This window comes from Harpegnathos saltator, unplaced genomic scaffold (genome assembly GCF_003227715.2).
Source record: "Harpegnathos saltator strain DR-91 unplaced genomic scaffold, Hsal_v8.6 scaffold60, whole genome shotgun sequence".
NCBI lineage: Eukaryota > Metazoa > Arthropoda > Insecta > Hymenoptera > Formicidae > Harpegnathos > Harpegnathos saltator.
In genome coordinates, this window is record NW_020230427.1 from 608,145 (window position 1) to 629,195 (window position 21,051).

Sequence of the window (21,051 nt, forward strand, 5' to 3'; positions counted from 1 at the left end):
ATAAAATGGGCACCCTCTATATTCGGTCACCTCAGTCGAACATTAAGTTGTCAAGAATACAAGTTTCGTTGGTCACAATCTATAGTTCACTTTATGTTGTCGAATATTTAGGTTATTGGAAACAGGTTCTATGTCGCCTTTGCAATTAATGTAATGTTTCGCTAACTAAAAAATTTGCTAATATAGCGAATTTTTTCAGTTGAGGAAAACATGTTTATAGTTAATGTATCTTTCTTTGGGGTAACAATGTAAGTAATGGTACAGGCTCATATTCCGAACTCTCTTTTATCGTTAAAAGTGACTGTAAAAATGGCTCATATGATGGCCTTCTGATTGGCTGTAAACTACTTTTAGAGTTACTTTGGTAAATATTTACATTAACGGACCACCCTCTCACGGTCTTCATATTGACATATATTATAGAACTAAGTCCCTCCTGAGTAATAATCAAAAGGTTTTAGTCGTCGCTTATTGTTTATTAAAAGGTTATAAATAAATGAAATTTTATAAATAGATAAAACCCATTTTCTTTAGACACTATGTACATTAAACATTGTTAAGCAGTACGTATAAGCGGGAGAGGGGCTTCGTCCCTCCCGCGCACTCCCTCCCCGAACAAATCCTAACTTATTGCATCTTTATATATTTTGGGACATTGTTGAAAAAGTCCTCTTAAGATCTATTATCTAGCCCAACTTAACTTATTATATCTGCATATAATTAGGTGTTGTGGGTTTTAAGGAGTCTTTTCAACAACGTCCAACAATATAAAAATGCAATAAGTTAGGTTAGGTTAGACTTTTTTGGGGAGGGGGTGCGGAGGAGGGGCGGAATCCCTCTTCCACTTATATGTACTGTTTCCTATATTTCTACGTATACACTATATTTGAATTTGGTTTATTATTCCTTGCAAGTACGTTTCATAGGTCTAATGTCAACAATAGCTTATTTCATTCCGGTAAGAAATGTAAATAAAACAACTTATCGTACGATACGATGATAGGAAACTATAATATCTATATACAGTGTCCGAAAATTACATCATATTCATTAAACTTTCTTTCTTAATAACTTTTTAATAAACAATGAACGACGGCTAAAACCTTTTAATTATTACTCAGGAAGGTTAGTTCTATAATATATATATATAAAGATCGTGGGAGAGTGGTCCGTTATTGTAAATATTTACCGTCACTTTTAGCGACGAAAGCGAATTCAGAATATGGGTCTATATAAATATACACATCTTGCAGATAGTGTTGCATTTTTCGTTGTATCCGTTTGACGACTGCCTTCATATAGATAAAACAAAGCGTCTCAATGTATATAAGTGGAGGAGAAAAACTCGCACACTCGGGTTCAAAATCGCATTATTGGCAACGTTTCCGGGAACAGAATCGATCTTGCAGAAGGGATTTTTATTCACATTCAAGTGTCGCAGGCAAATCTCTCAGTCAAGTTTTAGCGCAGCCAACCGTTCAGATGAGTATTTTCGGTCTCGATAACGGAGATATCGTTTCTCGTAATCGAGTCTTCGTCCGCTGAGTCATTCCGTCGCACGAACTGACATTTCCTCCGCGTACGCATGGTCGTAAAAACAAGAAAAAGGACAGTTCTGCGACGAAAGAAGTCGGTGCGCGCACCAATTAATCGCACACGTTTCTTCGATTTTCACGCAGATGATGAAGCATGGTTGGGACAACTATGTGCGGTACGCGTGGGGGAAGAACGAGCTACGACCGATCTCGAAAAGGGGCCACAGTGCCAGCATCTTCGGGGCCTCCAACATGGGCGCGACCATCGTCGATGGGCTCGACACTCTTTACATCATGGGTCTCCATGACGAGTTCAAGCAAGGACGCGACTGGATCGCCGAGAACCTGGACTTCGATATCGTGAGTACCGCATTTTCGTATGGATCGCATGCCTTCGTCTTTGCTCGCCGCGAAACTCACGGAGCGGCGCGGATTCAGCGCCATCACTCTTCGTAAATTATCCGTCTATCGTTCGTTTCGAATTATCCCGCGGAATTTGCCAGGTACGGCGATAGCGCGCTGCGAGGATCTCGCCGAATCGCACCGGATGTGCATCCGTGTGCGCAAATTTTATCCTCTTTGCGCACGGCAGACTGCTCCGATTAATTTTACATCTCGACTGTACCTTGCACCGTTCTCTCATACTATTTCTGCGGCGCTCAACATTTTTCGCACGTCGCGTCGATATTGCCCAGGAAATTTGCTTTACACGACACTTACGTTATTATTTTTGATAGTACGGCATTTAACATTTCGTACGACGCGCGTTTGACGCGAAGGGTAATTTTCGACGCGCGGGGCGGAACCACGGCTCTGTGTTCCGACGAAATTGCAAACGTGAGCGGTATTTCTCCGGCGCGGTGTATCTCAGCGGAGAATTCCCGCGGCTTTTCTTCGCAGCCACCGGCTGCGAAGGCAATGTACACAGCGATGTACGCAGACAGCCACCTTAAAGGAGTCCGTTTTCAGCGTGGATGGCTGTAGATGAACGCGTTATCTCGATGCGCTCCCGGTGCGCATCCGACCCTCCAGGGTCAGCGTTCAGCGAGATCAAGCTCGTCTTTATTCCAACGATCGCCGCAGTCGCGGTGACGCGATAATCAGCGCGACGATGATGGCTCGACCGCGTGGAAATGGGCGATCTTGTTGTTGTTCGTGCGTGCGTGCGTTTGACGCAAGGTGCCGTGTGTGATCATGATATTGAAGTCTAAAATAAACGCACTGAAATAATATAGTTCCTGTCTTATTCGTTTACCTTGCTTTCGCGTCACAGTTTTCGCTGTTGCATCTACGCGAGTCAGTTTTTCTTGCATTTCTGATTTAATATAATATTGTATAATTTGCTTTACGTTGTCGTGTGACACACAATATGATATGTATTACAATACAATACAATTTAATGTTACGCAATAGAATACGATGTTGCTTTATATCATTTATTTTGATACGCAGTGTGATACAACGCGATATAATCTATTACGATGTAATACGATTTAATACAATGTAACACAGGTTGCAGCAATCTAATATACGTAACTTCCGTTTTTAATTGGATTTGCAGAAACACACGATATTAAGCAAATACAATTTTTCGCAATTTTCTCCTAAGCTTTATATTAAAACTAGCTACAAATGACGCGTGGCATCATGTTAAATTTGGCGCATTTCATACGATGACTGTATCATATATGTGTGATAAAAATGTGACAAAAATTGCACGCTGGCGGAGCGCGTTAACGCATATGTTACTTCGACACGTGTTATTTTGCGCTTATTGCAGTGTTCTGTGCATCACTCGCGCGTGTTGTGTAAAAAAATCATGGTCACAAGCAGCGCCGAGTTGACGCGCGAATGACACTCGAACGATGGGATCGAGAAGTTTTGCGCGATCACACATTGCATTACCGATACTGTTTATCACACTCTCGTCGTCTCTGCGGCACTCGTCGGTGTTAAAGTACGCTCGACTTTTGGATTCTGCCGCTGGAAAGGAGAGTCGAGAGGCTGAAAATGAAAAGCGCAAAATGAGAAACTCCTTGGAACTCGAAAAACGTACTCCTTTAATGCATCCTGCCATACTATACCACTTAGCACATATACGGGGGTATCACGATGAAAGTTTGACATTCGCCGATATGCGTCGAAACCAATTTCGTCGTGAGTCAACTCACTTGACGCAGCCGTGTCACCGCCTCGTTTCCGTGGGCCCCAACGGAAGGCGAACTTTTGATATCGGTCCGCGTCTGCATACACTATTTCTCCTCTCGTGTCGCTCACCCTTCACATTTTCGTTACGGAACATCCTGGAAATGCGTTTGCCCCGCCTAGAGAAGTCGCGCCCCGACGAGACGTTGAGGACACCCTTCGAGTCTTTTCTTTCTTTACGTGATCCTTTACGATCTATACGGATAGAAAATGTAATAAAAGAGTGAATGACATCACATTCGGCGACGCTTAAGGTAAGTGCACGATATACCGATCGCGATGTATAAATGTCTACGATCCTTCATTTAAGGGAGAGAAAGAGGAATACTTAGGTGAGTGTGTACGAATAAGTTGAAAAATGGGGGGAACGTGGAGTTCTTTTATAGTTTCGTAGTAGAGACTTTTCAACTCTCACAGAGATTCCCAGGATAATCCTGCAAAAATTGCGAACGTTCACTTGCCGCCATGACCTTGATGGAGAACGAGTATCTTATCTTCGCAAGACAGGTATACACTGAAATATCTCAAATCCTTGAGAACCAGATCCAATATTTTCTTGATAAAATATCATGGTCGACCGTTTCGGTGCGATGCGGCGCGAATTGTCAGCTTAAGGCCACGAATATTTTAAAATGCTGAAAATATTCACTCGTCCGTGCGTGATGAATTGGTAATGTTATGAAATTATTTGACGGTGTACGTCATTCTCTGCGAATATTCTTGCTCAACTCAAGGCAACGTGTAACAGCAATGATGCATATTTGCGTTGAGATAAATGGAACACGCGACAAATACTGCCGATTGCAAAAATCGCACCTGTCATTCTATGATTTATTCATGCGTCTTCCAGTTATTTGCGTGATTTTGACATATACAGTGACGCAAGACGTATCAACCCGCGCATAAAGGTAGAGCACGTTGAGCTGAGCACGAAGATCTCCGTCATTTTTTAAACAACCACGTGAAATTTCGAATTAATCATAAAAGAAGATTAGCGAATCCGCGCGCGCAACGTATGGTACGCGGATGTAGATGCGAGCTTGCAGAAAATGGTTGAGAAGCGACTGCCTGATATTGCGTTGACACGTCAGACACCCTATATACAGAGTACTTAAAAAAAAAAGTTTGGGACTTTAAGGATAGATAGTACTCATAAAATGGACGAAAAAAGTCCTAATAGACGAGTCGAAAAATTAATATTGTGGGAATTGTGAACAATTTTTTATTTTAATTAAAGCAAAACTTGTTCGTTTCTGGTGCTTTTGTATTCTTTGATATAATTTATTTATGTCATTTATCGGTGAAGAGACTACCATGCTGTAAAGGAGTCATTAAAAAAGTCTCTTGGCTCTGGCTCTTGCTTGCTAAACAAACATCTATTTTCTTTCCATTTATACACGCTTTACTGGGCGAATTATTAGTCACATATCCTTGTGAACAGTGAACAATTGCAGAAAGCTATCATAAAACTTTTGCAATACGATAAGAATGACATCATATGATCTAATCAATATCTAATCAAGAAATGGCAGAAATGTATTTTATGTATGGCTGTGCACCAGAAGCGATAAATAACTTGCTTTAATTAAAATAAATAATTATTCATAACTCCGACAACATTAATTTTTCGACTCATATTTGTTACATTTTTTCTCCAGTTTGTTAGTACTATCTGCCCTTAAAGTCCTAAATCTTTTTTTTAAATCTGTGTATACAGGGTACTAAATTTCGAGCGTAAAAAATCAATATTTTGAAAACTAAACAATATCAAGATCTGTTCTTTTTTCCAAATTGTATTTTCTCGAATTATTTTGAAGGGGACCCATATTGAAAAAAAAAATTTAGTTTCAAGTGGAGATGTCAAGATAAAATAAAAGTTAAATTATGTTTTTAAATGAAACTCTAATTTTGGAACACCTACGTTTGTAGCCCTTGTCACGACGAATGATCACAAGATGATTAGAAGTCAAATAATAAAAAAAAAGATCGAGGAGTTGCACTGTCTTGGCCATTCAGACCATCTGATCTGACCTGCCTAGATTGTTATTTTTAAAGTATCCCGAATCCTACCGAATAAGTATCTTTTTTTACTTTACTAAAGCATTATTTTTTTCCCCATTATTTGACCTCTAATCATCTTGGATATATGGTCATTGAATTTATCGTAACTAGGGTTACAAACATAGATGTTAAAAAAATTGGAGTTTTACTTAAGAAAATAATTAGACCTTTATTTTACCTTGATGCCTCCACCCAAGATTAAATATTTTTTATCAAAATATGCTCCGTTCGAAACAATACAACCTTAAAAAAAACAGACTTCGATATTGTATAGCTTTCGAGATATTTGACCTGTCAGTTTGAAATTTAGCATTCTGTACGTGTGTACCATATATAGATATACAGACTGAGTTTGATAAAACATTCGCCACGTTTTTCTCACAAACGTAGCGGTAAGAGATAAAGACATTTATTCATCTACTCTCTAAAATCAAAATTGTAGTATATACTCTGGTGATCTTAAATGTTGGTTTTCGTTACCAACTAGGGACAAAAATGTTTTTTTTTTCTATGGAAAAGGTTATATCTCAGTCACTCCGTAGGTAATATTCAAAACTTTCAAGCTTAATAATTTTTATATCGGAGTATTTTACGAAAATTTAAATATTGTTAGGATATCAACAAAATTATAAGTCAGAAAATTTAAAGCCTTGAATCTTTTTATTATCACAGTAAGTGTTTTAAATGTTCGCTATGTTCGCCCAGATACGCCTGTAATCTTCGCGGAAAATGTTTTTTATTCTTTCTACTGTGTTTTCTGCAGTGACAGGACGTTGAAAATAACAAAAAAAAGATATGTATGTAGTAACATTTTCATGCCACATGAAGGTATGAGAATTAGTAGTCCCCGAAGATATATTACTTTCTCCGATTACTTTCTCCGAGAGTTTCAGGGCAAACAACACATTTAAGCGCTTAATTAACTTAATCGTTATGTAAATCGATGCCCACGATATTTCTCTGTCGTTGCATGCGGGAAGAATAAACTCGGGCGTTTTCGCGTGGCACTTCCGTAAGTACCGAGTCAGGAAACTTAACCCGGTTTATCCAAAGTTAGTAACAGCCTCTCGCGTACTCGCTGACGACTCCCCCCCTCTCCTTCTTCCTCGAACTCTTCTCTTCCCCGGTGTTACGTCGGATTTCTAAGTGGATAACTTGCCGTATTAGCTGCTTTCGGCTTGCGGTAACCGGTGTGTCAACCGTGTTGGAAGTTATGCCTATTGTTTCGCGGGCCTCTGCCAGAAACTCTTTCCCCGGTGTCGTTTCGCCTGAAGGAGGAGAGACGCAAAGTTACGTCAAGGAACATTAGATACGACTTCCGTCCGTCTTATCCCCTCGCCCATCTGGTACCGCAGGTTCGCTCCTGTCCACGCCTCTCTTGAAATATAGCGCGAACCTTCAAGGACTTCGCAATTAAATCTCGTCGTGAAATATTTAGCGCGCGATGATCAAGCAGAATGGACGCAGCGCGACTTTATTTTCAAGAACGGGATTTTTTATTGCAACTTTCGGGAAAGAGGCCCTTTTGATCTCTTTAATCGAACTATTAATTCGCCGTAATTAATGCGTTGTAATTACATGCCGAAAGCATATTCGCCCATATTAAAGGAAATCTCGTTCCGGTGGATTCACCAGCGGATATTAACGTCTCATGCTTCCACCTCAACTAGAATGTTAACGTGTTTCACGTCATTACATGTGCAGAGTATCCCGGAACTATAATTACGACTAGTATGCAAGATGAACGAGAGGATAACGGGGAAGAATAGTCTGCGCGTGTGTATATTTCGCGAGCGCGCGAGCGCGTCCAATAATAACGATAAGGAACGAAATTAAAAGGCGGCAACGGCAACGATTCATCTCGCTTACTCGCGTCTGGTCAGTGAAATAAATTTCAATGGCCGATATGTGTGTGAGCCGAGCGGGGCCAAAGGAATACCTTGCAATATATTGCCTTCAATGAGATTTATACAAGAATGAAAGCGCGTTCGCGTTCAGCCTTTGCACCGGCTAGGTGGGAACCAAGATCATGAACGGGTTATATCGACTCGTCCGCGATTCGGACGGGCGATAAATTCGGGAAGGAAGCTGCATCCGAAGGGGCCTAACCGCTCCAAGTATAAAACGAAGAATCACATCGCGTATTATGGCCGCGCGCCGTGAAGGTGCGCGCGGGAAAAAGAGAGAGAGAGAGAGAGGGAGGGAGAAGGGAGAACAGAAGATACCGCTCCGGCCACCAAATTCAGTATCTGACGCCACCATTTCTCGCGAATATACGCACGTACCGTGCGAGGATAAGCGAAGGGACGAAAGGAGAAGACGGCGCGCGAGAAAGAAAGGGAGTGCGCGCGTTTTGTGTGATACAACACGCGGTCAATGTCGCCGCCGATGCCGCGTTCTCCTACGAGATTGTTGTTAAGGAGAAAAAGCGAAGGAGGAGGAAGAAGGGAGAAATGTGAGATTCCGATGATAAACGAACGGGATCACCTGCGATGACAGGAGCAGAGAGCCTCTTGAAGCGGCGCTTGATTTTTCGCCGCGCTCGGTCATGGCGAGACGTTTCTTCATTAAATCGCACCACTGCAAAGCCCGAACAGCGATATCGTGGCGATATTTGCGAACCATTAGCATAGCGCGAGCCCTCAAAGCGTGGCTTTACAGCACTCGCATCTGCATTTACGTCGCAAGCACACGCGTCGGTCCGCTTTCGGCAAGCGTGCGATACTGTGAAAAATATTTTCGGCCGCGGGCTGCTTTAGCGAGGCACACACGCGTGCGTACCACGCGTATGTGTGTTCACGGGTGCGGGCGTACACATTTGGAAGCCGCGTAGTTTTTAATATCGTCAAGTCAAAATCGCGCTCGCTGTCGGAAGCGAGAAAGGAATAACGCAATTTTATTTTTGCACCTCGCGCAACGGCCGACGGAGTATTTCATTTGAAAGCTATTTGTTAACAACGTTCACGCGCGCGGGTGTCCCCGTGGAAGAGCTCGTGGGAGGGGCGAATTAAATTGACGGATAATTCACGCGCGCTCTGCCAAATAAAGTCGCGCGTTTTTTTTTTTTTTTTTTTATTTACCGCAGATCTTGCGACTTTGTTACCCGCGAGCGCACCAGAAATGCCACGTACGAGGATATCGCGATGTTCACGGGACATCAGCGATCGGTCATCGGGATGCCGCCGTTGCGATGAACAATCATTCCTCCGTACCGTATAAATCGACCGGCTGAGAGCTCCGTAAGAGGGCTCCGACGGTGACTCAAAGTAGCGCCGCAATTTATCGATTCGGTATTGACTCCGGTACGCCTACTCTCGGCGATCTCTTTCTCCTTCTCTCCCTCTCTCTCTCTCTCTCTCTCTCTCTCTTTCTCTCTCTCTCTCTCCGTCTCGCTTCCAGACTTTCATGTTTGGCTATTGTTGGTCTTTTTACAATCGCCGATGTCTATTCGTAACCGGTTTTATCGCTGCATCGCCATGATCGGACGATAAGCGAGCACAGCGGAATCGGCTCGTCGGATTGCCGTCTTCGGGATTTCGCGACGCGGAGGGAGGGTGACTTTTGACAAATCCCCGGCCCGTTCGGGACCCGCGTGCCATTTTGACACGATTTATTTCGGGACAGCTCAGGATTATTTCGTCCGGCTCGCGTCAACGTTTCACGATCGATCGCAGGGAGATAATGCATCGCATAAACCGCGCGCATTAATCAAACTTAAGGATCCAACCAAGCCGACGACAAACGAACGACATGCACTCGAGGTAGCCATTGACGTGCAACGCTCATCATAGAGGAAAAAGAATTTCACGGTCAAATGGTAACGCTAACGGCCAAAGAGAATGCGTAAAACATACTTTCCGCTGTTCGCCGAGATCCGCAACCCTCTATCGCGTCACCCGGTACATTCATATATTAGGTGTACAAATGAATAATCCAAATTTTTTTAAACGGCTAAGAAATTAAGTTTCAAATAATCAAATTTTCCCGCTGTTTTACGGTTATATAGCTATTAAAATTACATTTAGTATGGCGGAAGGCCATAACATAATAAGGCTCAACATAATCTCAAAAATTATTCAGTTCAGTACAGTTCAGTACAGTGAAAAATGGCAACAGATCAGGCAACAAATGCATCACTGACATTGCATTCTCTACGAATTCCAACAAGAAAAAAATGCTGCAAGAGCATGCGAATCGATTTGTTCTTTTCTCGGCAAAGGTGTTGCATCGTACGATGTGTGTGCATTTAGGTTAGACGGTTTAGATAGTTTAGAAGCGGCGATTTCAGTCTGAGTGACAAAGAACGTCCTGGGAGCCCTCGAAAATGCGGCAACAATGATTTGGAGCAACTACTCGCTGAGAATTTGGCACAAACGCAAAAAGAGTTTGCAGAGCAGTTAGGAGTAACGCAACAAATTATTTTCAAACGCCTACACGAGACGGGAAAGATTCAGAAAGAAAGAAAATGGGTTCCGCATGAACTCACCGAAGCCAACAAAAATCAACGAGTGGCAGTGTGTTTTTCTCTTCTCAATAAGCAGCATAGAAAGTCTTTCTTGTGGAAAATTATTACGGACGATGACAAGTGGATACTCTATGACAATCCGAAACGCAGAAAGTCATGGGTAAATCTCGGCAAACTATCAATATCGGTCGCAAAGTCAAAACACTTCGGAAAGAAGATTCTGCTCTGCATTTGGTGGGATATGAAAGGCGTGATTTATTAGGAGCTATTAAAACCGAATGAAATAATTACTGCGGACCACTACCAACATCAGTTAAACCATGTGAGTCAAGAATTAAGACGAAAACGCTCGTACAGTGGCAAAGGAGAACGTCCTGTGAAATTGTTGCATAACACTAGGCTACACACTGCTTCGCTGCATCGCTGCAACATGCCTTGTCTAATCACGCACTTGAAATCAATCGATGAGATCCGAAAATGGCTTGACGACTTTATCGTATCCAAAGACACAACATTTTTCCGAGATGGAATTCATCAGTTGCCTTAGAACGCTGGCTTAGAATTATAGGAAACAACGGCGAATACTTTGATTGATAAATTTGTTTGACTTTCTTGTAAAATAAACCTTGAATTTAGCTGAAAAATTTGGATTATTCATTTACGCACCTAATATTATACATTCCATCGTCCGCATTCTTTCGCTCTTTGAGCGTAGCCGTGCTGCGGGTCAATCCCGGGGCCAACGATTGGCTTGCGCGCGTGCCTGGTAATACCAATCGGCGGTGCGTCGACTTATCCGGAAGAATCGACGTTTCGTCCGCCGGCCGTGGCAATTGCGAATTGATGTATCAATGCACGCCCACGCGCGTTGTTAGACGTCGACGTAGTAGGTTGCGCTCGGCAGGTATGCAGCTAGGGGCTTTCGGAAGAACGGGGTAGCAAGCAGGCAGGCAGGCAGGCAGGCAGGCAGGCAGGCAGGCAGGTGGGATAGATCGGTGAGAGGAAGGAAGGAAGGGTGGATGTGTTGAGATATGCGAGATGCACGTAGTGCAGCGGCTATGCGGCCGGTGCCCCGTCTAACGCAGCCAGCTATGCGCGCTAGCTGTGAGGCGCACCCCGAAGAGACGCATACATCACCGGGGTCTGATCCCCGCTCCGTTTTGTGTGCGCGCCGTCACGCGTGCAACGTGTACTTCTCCGCAAACGTGGCTGAACGACGTCCCGTGCAGCCGTCGTGCCGAAAAGTTCATTTAACCTGCGGACCTACTAGGGAACGGCTCGCTACGACTGGACGCGAGTTGGGTTATTTATCCGGCGAAATCTCGGTGGAAACCCGCCGTGGAAGCAGCCTTGCCACATCGAGTCGCGCGCGATTGTTCGCGCGCGACCCGACTGATCTGTTCGGTTTATGTCCCCGGGTATTTCTCTTCAGGGTTCGGTTTTGTCGTCACTCGAAACGGGACGAAGCGATTTCTTATTTCGCTAAAACTGCGAAATATTACGGAACGTGACGAAATATTACGATATATCGAAGTCCCTCCCCGGGAGGAGGATGAGACGTGCGGAAATGATACTCGACGATAGTTTTACGAGGCTCCCTGAATGTTTCACAAGATCTTCTTTACATTTTTTACATGCGCGGCGTTTCACGGGAAAGTACGCTTGAAAAAATTTAACGGGAGGGCCAGCGTTCTCGCGAGTCGTAAAAGCTCGGTATACTGAGGGAACGCATATAATCTTTGTGGGTTTTGTCACATGTTCTCTTTCCCCGTTCCCCAAGGCTGCGCGTTTTACGGTCCTTAGCGTGGCCGTTGAGGCGACGTACTCTCACCGGAACCGCCCTCGACCACCGAATGATCCGAGCGTGTCGTAGCGCCGCGAACTGTTGCGTCTCCCGTTCCTGGAGCGTCTGTTTCATTCTTCAGGTAGAAACGTACTGATCGGCGACTCAATCGTGAGTGACACTCTTATCGAACGCGATATAAAAGCGACGTACGAGAGCGCCTGCGCCAACTGAAAGAGGGATGTTCAAAAATGTATTTCCCCTTTCATCCCACCGCATCGTAGCGATAATGTGTCGTAACAACGTACAATTGTCTTACCCTCGCGTTTCTCACCACTTTCCCGCGTCGGAATGAAGAGACGCGTTGGAAAATAAAGGTTCGACGCGTTTTCCATTCTTCTCGTGACAGAATACGAAAAATTTCCCACTTCAGAAAACAGTCCGTAAATAGCATCGCTGCTTTGACGCGCAGCGTATGAACCTACACGGCAGGCCTACAACGGACGCCACAGTTTGATAATATTTTTCGAAGGGTGGAGGAAGAAAAGGGAGTGATATATTTCCGGTTCTGCGCGGATTTTTAGTTTGTGCGGTATCGTGTCGACGCGCGATCGAAATGCATTTGTTCACGAGTCGCTATTTCAATGTCACCCGACTCCTCATGCTGTCGGTCGGTTTGTGGCCTTATCAAAAGATGGCGTACAGAAGGTTCCAGATGCTTATGATATGTTTTGTTCTAGTGCAAGGTCTAATGGTGCAGGTGCGTTTTTAAAAGTCCCCCCCGTTCGAATGTATGATACTTCACGCAAAATCGATCGAAATTTCTGTGCCTTCGACTTTGCTCGTATTTGTGATGAATCACGATCGCGAATGTGTAAATATACTTGCTGTTCGATGATGAGCTGTGAGGAGCTCGTTGCTATTGGCTTCTCGTCGTACTTGACAACTTATCTTCGGTGTATCGGTTTGACGATGCAATGAGAGATTTGTTCGACTTTGAACGAGTCTCTTGACATATCGGCCCTGTCGAAGAAGATGTTTGATACAGTTTGTATCTTCGTGAGAGAGAATAATTCCTAAGGTAAACGTACCGATTTACGCCACGTTTAAGCAAAGACTAATTTTTGAGAGTTTATTTTTATAAAAGTAAAGTGGTGTTAGGTAAGATTATGAATCTTATTAAAAGTTATTACACTGTAAATTAGCAAAAATACACATACAAATTAGAAATAAACAAGATTATTTATTTATATGAAAGAATTAAGTGTGAACTGCAAATGTCCCGAATTACGCCCATTGAAATTGTAGGTCCCAATTTACGCCATTGATTATGTACTAAATGACGCCACTATATATTATATTATATAAAAACCATATAACTTTATAATATTACACTTTTTTATCATCTTTTATTATATTTCAATCGTACAAAACTGAAACACTTTATATTACTACCCATAAATATCTCATTTTATATTATAAGGTACACTTTATTATAAGGTGTCACTTTATAGGTTAGTAATCATTTAGAAGAAAATTTAGTAGAAAATAGTCAAAAGTGACAGATCTGTGATACAGGCTTTTGAAATTGGTTTTCACGGAAAATCACATGATATTTTCGTATACTTACTTCAAGAGAACCATTTGACACACTATCACGACTTCTTTCCAGTAATTTTTAGACAGTTTTACTCAGCTGTTTTATTACACGCATAGAACAAGCTAAGATAGCGTGATTCGGGTCAGTGACATAATTCGGTACGTTTACTTTATGTTTCAAATTTTCATTACATACGAGACACTTACTTATGTTATTCGAAATAATATAAATGGATGGAAGATGAATTGAACAATATTGTTTTCAGCTGGCGAACTTTATTACGACCGAGTACAGCGTGGATCTGCTTATCAAAGTGTTTTCCTTCATTTTCATCAGTATCGTCTACATGTTTAAATATAATACGATTTACTTCAAGTCGGAGCAAGTGAGTTAGTCGATAAAATCGTTTCATAACAGCGAAACAGAATCTTTAGTAACACGTATAAAATATCGCAATTAACCATTACTGAACAATCATTCGATTGATTTTGTTTGGCACTCGTGACATCTTCGGTATGCAAAGTATCGTCAGGAGTGCCGCAATTTTGACAATGTCTCCGTGCATGCCGTGCTATCTCTTCATTCAAGCGAATTATCATTGAACCGTGCATATTGACAATGAAACTAACCAGCGAATCGTTCCACGCGATTGGCAGGTGAGATACCTTTTCGAACAAGTCCGATACGATTGGCATACTTTAGCCGACGCTGAGGAAATTGAAATAATACAGAAATATGCGAACAAAGGGAGGCTGTACAGTTTCCTTGCAGGATGTAAGAAACAAAACTAATCGTCTTTTTAAATACTTTATTGTGTATATATGTGTGTGTGGGTCTTGCTTCTTCTCTTTTATCACAGTCTTTAAAAACTTGTTGCATCTCTCACTTATTGCAATATCTCTTGTCACAATAATAATTGCGACTATATTTACCGGACATTGAACAGAGTTTTTTGAGAGAAAAATTCAAAGACGCGTTACAGGAGCGATTTCAGCTGGTCGTTTCGATAAATATTATCGCTAATACTATTGACATATGTATTGTATAGTAGTTTGGCTGGTGTTTTAGTGATCGTGTATTCCGGCACTCTGCTTTTCCTCATATCACTCTTCATACCGGACTTTCTCGATATTATTGCGCCGTTGGACGAACCTCGACGACATGAGATACCGATAATGATTGAATGTTTCGTCGATCAAGAGAAATATTTTTACATTATCGTTTTGTCGTTAGCGATATACGCTATGACCGGTATGACCGTGTTACTGGCCGCCGAAACGTTGTACATGATATACATACAACACGCGTGTGGACTATTTAAGCTTACCAGGTGAATCCCATTTGTTACTATTAAACGTTTCGGATGTGTCATCTTCGCCAGTCTACACGTAGCAATCTTAAATTTGCGATTGATGTTGCCGCAGTTATCGGATATTGAATGCATTCGACGATCATTCGCAGCAGATGAGTACGTCTACAACAAAATGCAGTATTTGCGTTAAATTATGCGGCGCTATTAAGATACATAGACGTTCTCTAGAGTACGTATCAGTCAACTTAAGGATGATTCACACAGCTTAATTATACAACTTGATTACAGTGTTTCAAAATGGGCGGGCTGATTATATGTAATTATAATTTTCTTATCAAGACAAACAGAAAAAATTCTGTAAACATAGTGACTAAAACGCTTAGTTGAAAAGTTAATATGGACTCAAGTTTAAATGAATTAATTTCAGTGTATTGTTACAATAGCGACTTTTGTTAATTTGATGATTCTGAAATTTCTAAAGGTCGATAAGTTAGCAAAAATTAAGGCACTATTGTAACGATATATTCTTGAGACCAAATAAAGTTAAAATACTATTTAATACTATTACTTTAATACTATTTTTTCTTCCGACAAATAGTAATTAGTGAGATATCCTAAGTTAAATATTGAAAAAATATTCTTTAAATATCTCAAAAAATATTAGGCAGATAAAAAAATGTTTCAGACAAAAGTTGTTAAAATTAACTGGTAAAAAAAGATGATATAATAAAATATGGGATTTTCTATTTAAGAAAAGTAACGATCAGTGAATATCTCGAAAGTGGCGCCATTTGTAAACGAAACAATATAGTTGTTTGATATCTCCCTTCAAACCCTATACACTTATAACTTTTGTCTAAAATATTTTTTTTAAATGCTTAGTTTTCGAGATTTCGATTTCGTCGTCTCGGTACTTTTTATACACTCTGTATATGCCTATAATAATATTTATTTAAATCTATACGCATGATTTTTATCTGCGAAGCAATTTGAAAACAATTGTTTATTCGTCGTGCAATTGACGACGAACAACAACTTTTACAAAGAATAGAAGATGGATATCAAAAACGCGATACTCCAGGAGTTTTTTAACATACAAAATAATCTATAATGCGAAGAATCCAGAATTGTATCGTTCCACGCGCTGAATATTTTGAGCATTTTCTATTTTCTTTTTTTTTTCTTTTTTATTTCATACAATTCGTTACTCATATAGTTCTTTTACATTGAAATTAATTTTTTTTAACTTTGACTCGACATTAATTTTCTAATTAAGTGTTTTAGGTATAATATTTTTTTTCTTTTTTAATTTAGGCACTATAGCTTTTAGAAACTTTTTAGTTTACTTGATGGGAAGAATATAACCAGCCTATTCTTTTTGAAACACCCTGGATATCTGTTTATCGTTAAGTTGATCTATAGAATGTTACGTGTTGTAAACAATTGTATTGAATAACATGTTTGAAGCAAGCTTAGTATATCTATGCGCTGATTAGTTAAAACCGCTTCGTGAGATAACTATTTGCGTATATATTCCCAGACATCTACCTGTTTGACTTACACAAATACTTGTTAAATTGACACAAATTTGAGTAAAAGAGACTCAATCCTATAATATCTCTTCTACTATTTAAGGTTTATCGATTACTTCAGCACAACTTTCTCCGGCTCCTACTTTATTTTGTGCGGATTCGCAGTGGCCTCCTTGAGCATTAATCTATTTCGAGTAAGTAAACATTTCCGCGCGGTAATGTCGACCCGCAACGGTCTCTTTTTGACTAGGGTGAATCGCGGTTGTTCTTTCGTCCCAGTTCATGCATGCTGCGAGAAATGACGCCTTAAACGAAGCGATCTCTTCCGGTCTGTTTGTTTACGCTCACTTCTGTCATGTAATTTGGAACAATTACTTCGGTCAAGACTTGACAGACCATAGCGCCGACATGTTTGCACAAATGTGAGTATAATAATGTGTATAATCTGTACTAAATCCTGCTAAGATCAGACTACTCGTTACCAAACACGGAAAACTATTAATTTTTATTTAGATATAATGCACAATGGTACACGGCGCCTTTGCATGTACAGAAGATGATACTGTTTATACTTCATCGAAGTGCGAAGAACATCTCGTTCAACGTCGGTAGTATATTCGTACTATCGTTAGAGGGTGTCGCTACGGTACGAGTGTTTTCTTTTACAAGTAAATATACGAAGAAGACTGATTGTCTAGTAATATATTTGATATAGGTCATATGAAACACGTGAATTTTTTATTACAGCTCATTAACATGTCTATGTCGTATTGTATGCTCATCTATTCGACTCGCACGTGATTTGTAGCAAAGATTACTGCGATCATCTATAGTGCATGAATGACATCGACTGTCATAATGAAATTTTAGCTCATTCCAGCACATAATATCATAGAGAGCACCTGTGTAATTTCCGTTTCTCCAATAATACATTGTATAATTGAAAAAGAAAAGAATTGATCTCTAATGTCGAGGAAGTCACGAGTCACATTTCGAATCTCGAGCGACACGAGTAATCGACACGCGCGTAAAATACGTTTCCTTCGGAAGCATCCGCAATGGACGATAACGACACAACGACCTCACAGTAGCGGCGGAACTTGAAACTTTGTTCATAAGAGACTCGTAAGAGCATTTGTGATAGCGGACGATTCCAAGCAGAATGAGACGCAGGGTAAACACTTAGGCGTATTGCGCCTGCGTCACATCGTCAGTGTGAAAAATGTACACCTGCTACGTAAATTATTCGCGCCTTGCAGATACAACTGTGTGTTGAATTTGCATAACGTATAATTTAGTTCGAATTTAGTTAATCGACACACATTTCCTGCGTGGTGTCTTCGAGACGTTTCAGCATATTTCAGTCAATCAAGTCTCCCCTTTCTCTCACCGAGTGGCGTGTATGCTATTTGGAAGATATCCCTTAAATTGACTGTTAATGTCGATTACGCGTTATTTCCGTGAAAGGGATACACTGGGGGAAATTATTAAACGATGTGAATGGGAATGTAAAAAAGCGAAGAGGTTGCGTGGTGAAAGCAAAAGTCCGCGCATGCCAGAAACGTCTTAGCTTCTAGCGAAAATGGATGTGTACGACGATCGATTCTATGGATTCACGCGACGTTTGATGATCTCGATTGGTCTCTGGCCCTATCAGAATCCGCGGTACAGAAAACTTTTACGGATACTCGTGTTTCTCGTTCATGTATCGGGTATATTAAGTCAGGTAACGGCGTTTACACATCGCTTATACTCTCTAACGAATTTGTTGCGTTTGTTTGTTGCGTGATGCGTTACTTTATCTGCAATTATCTCCATACATATTTTATTGTATATTTCTTTAACTTTGCTCTTATTTTACTATTATTATTTACATTACAATCACATTACATTGTTATTATTAAATAATTGTTTATTTTAATCTTCCCTTTTATATTTATTTCACTTTATATTATACAGGGTGTCGCATTTTAAAGTTTTCACTCAAATATCTCTTTAGGAAAACATTCAAGAAAAAATGTTTTGTAGACAAAAGTTACTTGCGTTGAAGGGGGACATAAGACAGCGATATCATTTTGTTTACAGATGGCGCCACTTTCGAGATATTCACTTATCATTACTCCCCTTTTTAACGGGCACTCCAATTTTTTATTATATCATCTTTTCCTACCAATTAATTTTATCAACTTTTGTTCCAAACATTTTTTTATTTACCTAATATTTTTATCTAATATTTAAGTGGTATTAGAAATTTTTATTCTCTTTGATGTCAAGAAGATATTGCAATAACGCCTTGACTTTTGTTAAATTGATAATTTTGAAATTTTCAAAGGTCGATAAGTTAACAAAAGTTAAGGCATTATTATAGCAATATATTCTTGAGACTAAATAAAGTAAAAAAGTCTAATACTATTTTTTCTTTCGGCAAATAGCGAGATATTGTAAGTTAAATGTTGAAAAAGTTATTAAGTTTTATTTAAATATCTCAAAGAATATTAGGCGAATAAGAAAATGTTTCAGACAAAAGTTGTTTAAATTAATTGGTAGAAAAAGATGGTATAATAAAAAATTGGGGTTTCCGTTTAAGAAAAGTAATGATTAGTGAATATTTCGAAAGTGGCGCCATCTGTAAATAAACTGTTATAGTTATTTTATGTTCCCCTTGAAACCATACAACTTTTGTCTGAAACATTTTTTTCTTAAATGCTTTCTTAAAGAGATATTTTAGTGGAAACTTTAAAATGGGACACCCTGTATTTACTTGATTTTATCTTTAACGACCTCACAGTAATGAAATTAAATCTAACTCATGCGATCTTTATATTTCGGTTCTTGCGGTCAGTTGTCTCTCGAATAACGTACGCGCATAACATGATGTGCTTACAGTATATGAGTTTCTTTACGTATCAGTACAGCATGAAGTTGCTCATCGAAATAATATCCTTCAATATGCTGTTGTATATATATATTTTGAAGTACAATGCGGTTTATCTGAACTCTACAGGGGTGAGTTGAATATCTTGCGGCTGAATATCACGCAGAAACTAGCAAGTACATGTTCTTATCATCCTGATCATGAGTACATACACGAACCGTGCGTGAGACTAAAGAATTGTCAGTTCATAAAGTTCGTTTTATTCGATGCAGTGTCCGTGTGATCGCGACGTAAGACACTGTTCTTACTAGTGTTTTTTTCTTCATCGCAGGTGAAATTGTTGCTGGAACAGATTAATTGCGACTGTAATGCGCTAACGGACACTCGGGAGATTGAAATAATACAGAAATATGCGTCTAGAGGAAGACAGTATACTATTTATTCCGGACGTTAGTAGCATCGCGTTTTATTTCGCGCTGCATTTTGCGCTGGACGAGCCGTTAAGGCACATCTTATTCTACTTAATGTCACTTAATATCTCAACACTTTGAGGACTGTATACGCAAGCGTCGATTGCATGGAGACGTTAATGTGCCCGGTCCGCAAAGTGTTAAGAGGGGAATCCTGTCTGTAGGGTCAAAAAAATTGATTTTTTTTACTACATTTTCTGAAAATACATATTGTTAAGAATCCATTCTAAAATCCGTATCGAAAAATTCAGAAAATTACAGAAGTTACAATCTATTATTCGAAGCGGCGTACAAATCAAAATCAGAGCGCTCACTGGGTCTTTCAAAGTTTCGTCATACAATTGCTGTAGAAACAATTCTACGAAACTTAGGAATAAGGTAAACCTAGTAAAAAAAAATTCCATGAGGTCGAGGAGAATTTATTACATGGACCTGGAATTGCCGATTAGGCTGAAAATTACGTGAGTACTAGAAATATGATTGAATAGTACATGAAATTTTAAACATGTTTTTTTCGAAATGACTGCTTTAACTGGCTCTCACGATTTGAGACAAACTAATGAATCGATCAATTTCAGCATGTAGTTATTATTCGAAACATGTCTTTCTATCGTGTGAACTAGCGAAATTAAAAAATATTAATTTTTTATGTTTATTTTTAACGTAAAACTACCGATTTTTATGGCGATTCTTCAAATATAATTTTTGCCTTAAAATTATGCCTTAAAATTATTGGAAAAGTAATTTGTTTTTTATTTCTTTAGTTCAGATGATAGCGGCAAATTCGTAGATTAATTATCTTACTTGCGTTTTTGTCCCAGTCCACCATATCTCGAGATTTTATGGGAGCCGTGAAACGGCGCGCGCCTAAACACATCATGTTATTTTTTGTGTATCTGCTGCATTCTTATTCATACAACACTATAAAAATTCATTCTTATAAGTTAAATATATATTGTTGCGCTTGCTCGCGCCCACTCGCGATCAGGAAATGAATACACACGTTTATAAAATAACATTTACTAAGCTTGTATTTGCAGCGTGATTAGAATTTTAATAAAAACTCGCGGTCTCAGATTCGTCATACGTCAGCTCGCGACGACGGCTCGTGTGTATCTCTCAGCTGTTTTTGTTTTCTTCTTATCGATTTTGCGTCGTCCAGACAATCTTCCTTCAATTGTCAAAATCAACATCAGATGCCTAAGGCTCGCGG

General features: G+C 40.1%; 4 protein-coding genes across 8 annotated transcripts in view; 3 read left to right on the forward strand and 1 right to left on the reverse strand.

Moving 5' to 3' along the window:
* The window catches only part of alpha-Man-Ia (alpha-Mannosidase class I a), a 923,832-nt gene that overhangs the window by 547,880 nt on the left and 354,901 nt on the right, over positions 1-21,051 (forward strand). For both annotated transcript variants that reach the window (XM_025304268.1, XM_025304269.1), the window contains exon 3: positions 1,680-1,895. In XM_025304268.1, coding sequence (XP_025160053.1) covers positions 1,680-1,895 — 216 coding nt within the window. The remainder of the gene's footprint in view (positions 1-1,679; positions 1,896-21,051) is intronic.
* Positions 6,387-21,051, reverse strand: part of LOC109504413 (uncharacterized) — a 104,641-nt gene continuing 89,976 nt past the window's right edge. Inside the window, exons 2-6 of one of the 4 annotated variants that reach the window (XR_003113788.1) lie at positions 14,977-15,123; positions 12,938-13,072; positions 12,358-12,543; positions 12,098-12,279; positions 6,387-7,069 (exon numbers count right to left, since the gene is read on the reverse strand). Coding sequence is in view for 2 of the 4 variants with exons in the window: in XM_025304317.1 (XP_025160102.1) it covers positions 12,181-12,279; positions 12,358-12,543; positions 12,938-13,072; positions 14,977-15,123 (567 nt within the window). In the remaining 2 variants the exon portion in view is untranslated. Of the gene's footprint in view, positions 7,179-11,865; positions 12,280-12,357; positions 12,544-12,937; positions 13,073-13,855; positions 13,992-14,278; positions 14,358-14,976; positions 15,124-21,051 lie in introns of those variants that run through there. The other 3 variants (XR_003113787.1, XM_025304317.1, XM_025304318.1) reach the window with 3 other exon arrangements.
* Positions 15,059-17,291, forward strand: LOC109504412 (odorant receptor 7a-like). Its single transcript, XM_025304322.1, has 4 exons — positions 15,059-15,190; positions 16,597-16,687; positions 16,773-16,915; positions 17,007-17,291. The coding sequence occupies exons 1-4, from the start codon at positions 15,114-15,116 to the stop codon at positions 17,206-17,208; spliced, it is 513 nt and encodes a 170-aa protein (XP_025160107.1). The 5' UTR covers positions 15,059-15,113; the 3' UTR covers positions 17,209-17,291.
* On the forward strand, positions 17,293-20,552 carry LOC109504414 (uncharacterized). Its single transcript, XM_019844187.2, has 3 exons — positions 17,293-18,219; positions 19,380-19,499; positions 19,700-20,552. Exons 1-3 carry the CDS (start codon positions 18,076-18,078, stop codon positions 19,820-19,822), a joined length of 387 nt encoding a protein of 128 aa, XP_019699746.1. The 5' UTR covers positions 17,293-18,075; the 3' UTR covers positions 19,823-20,552.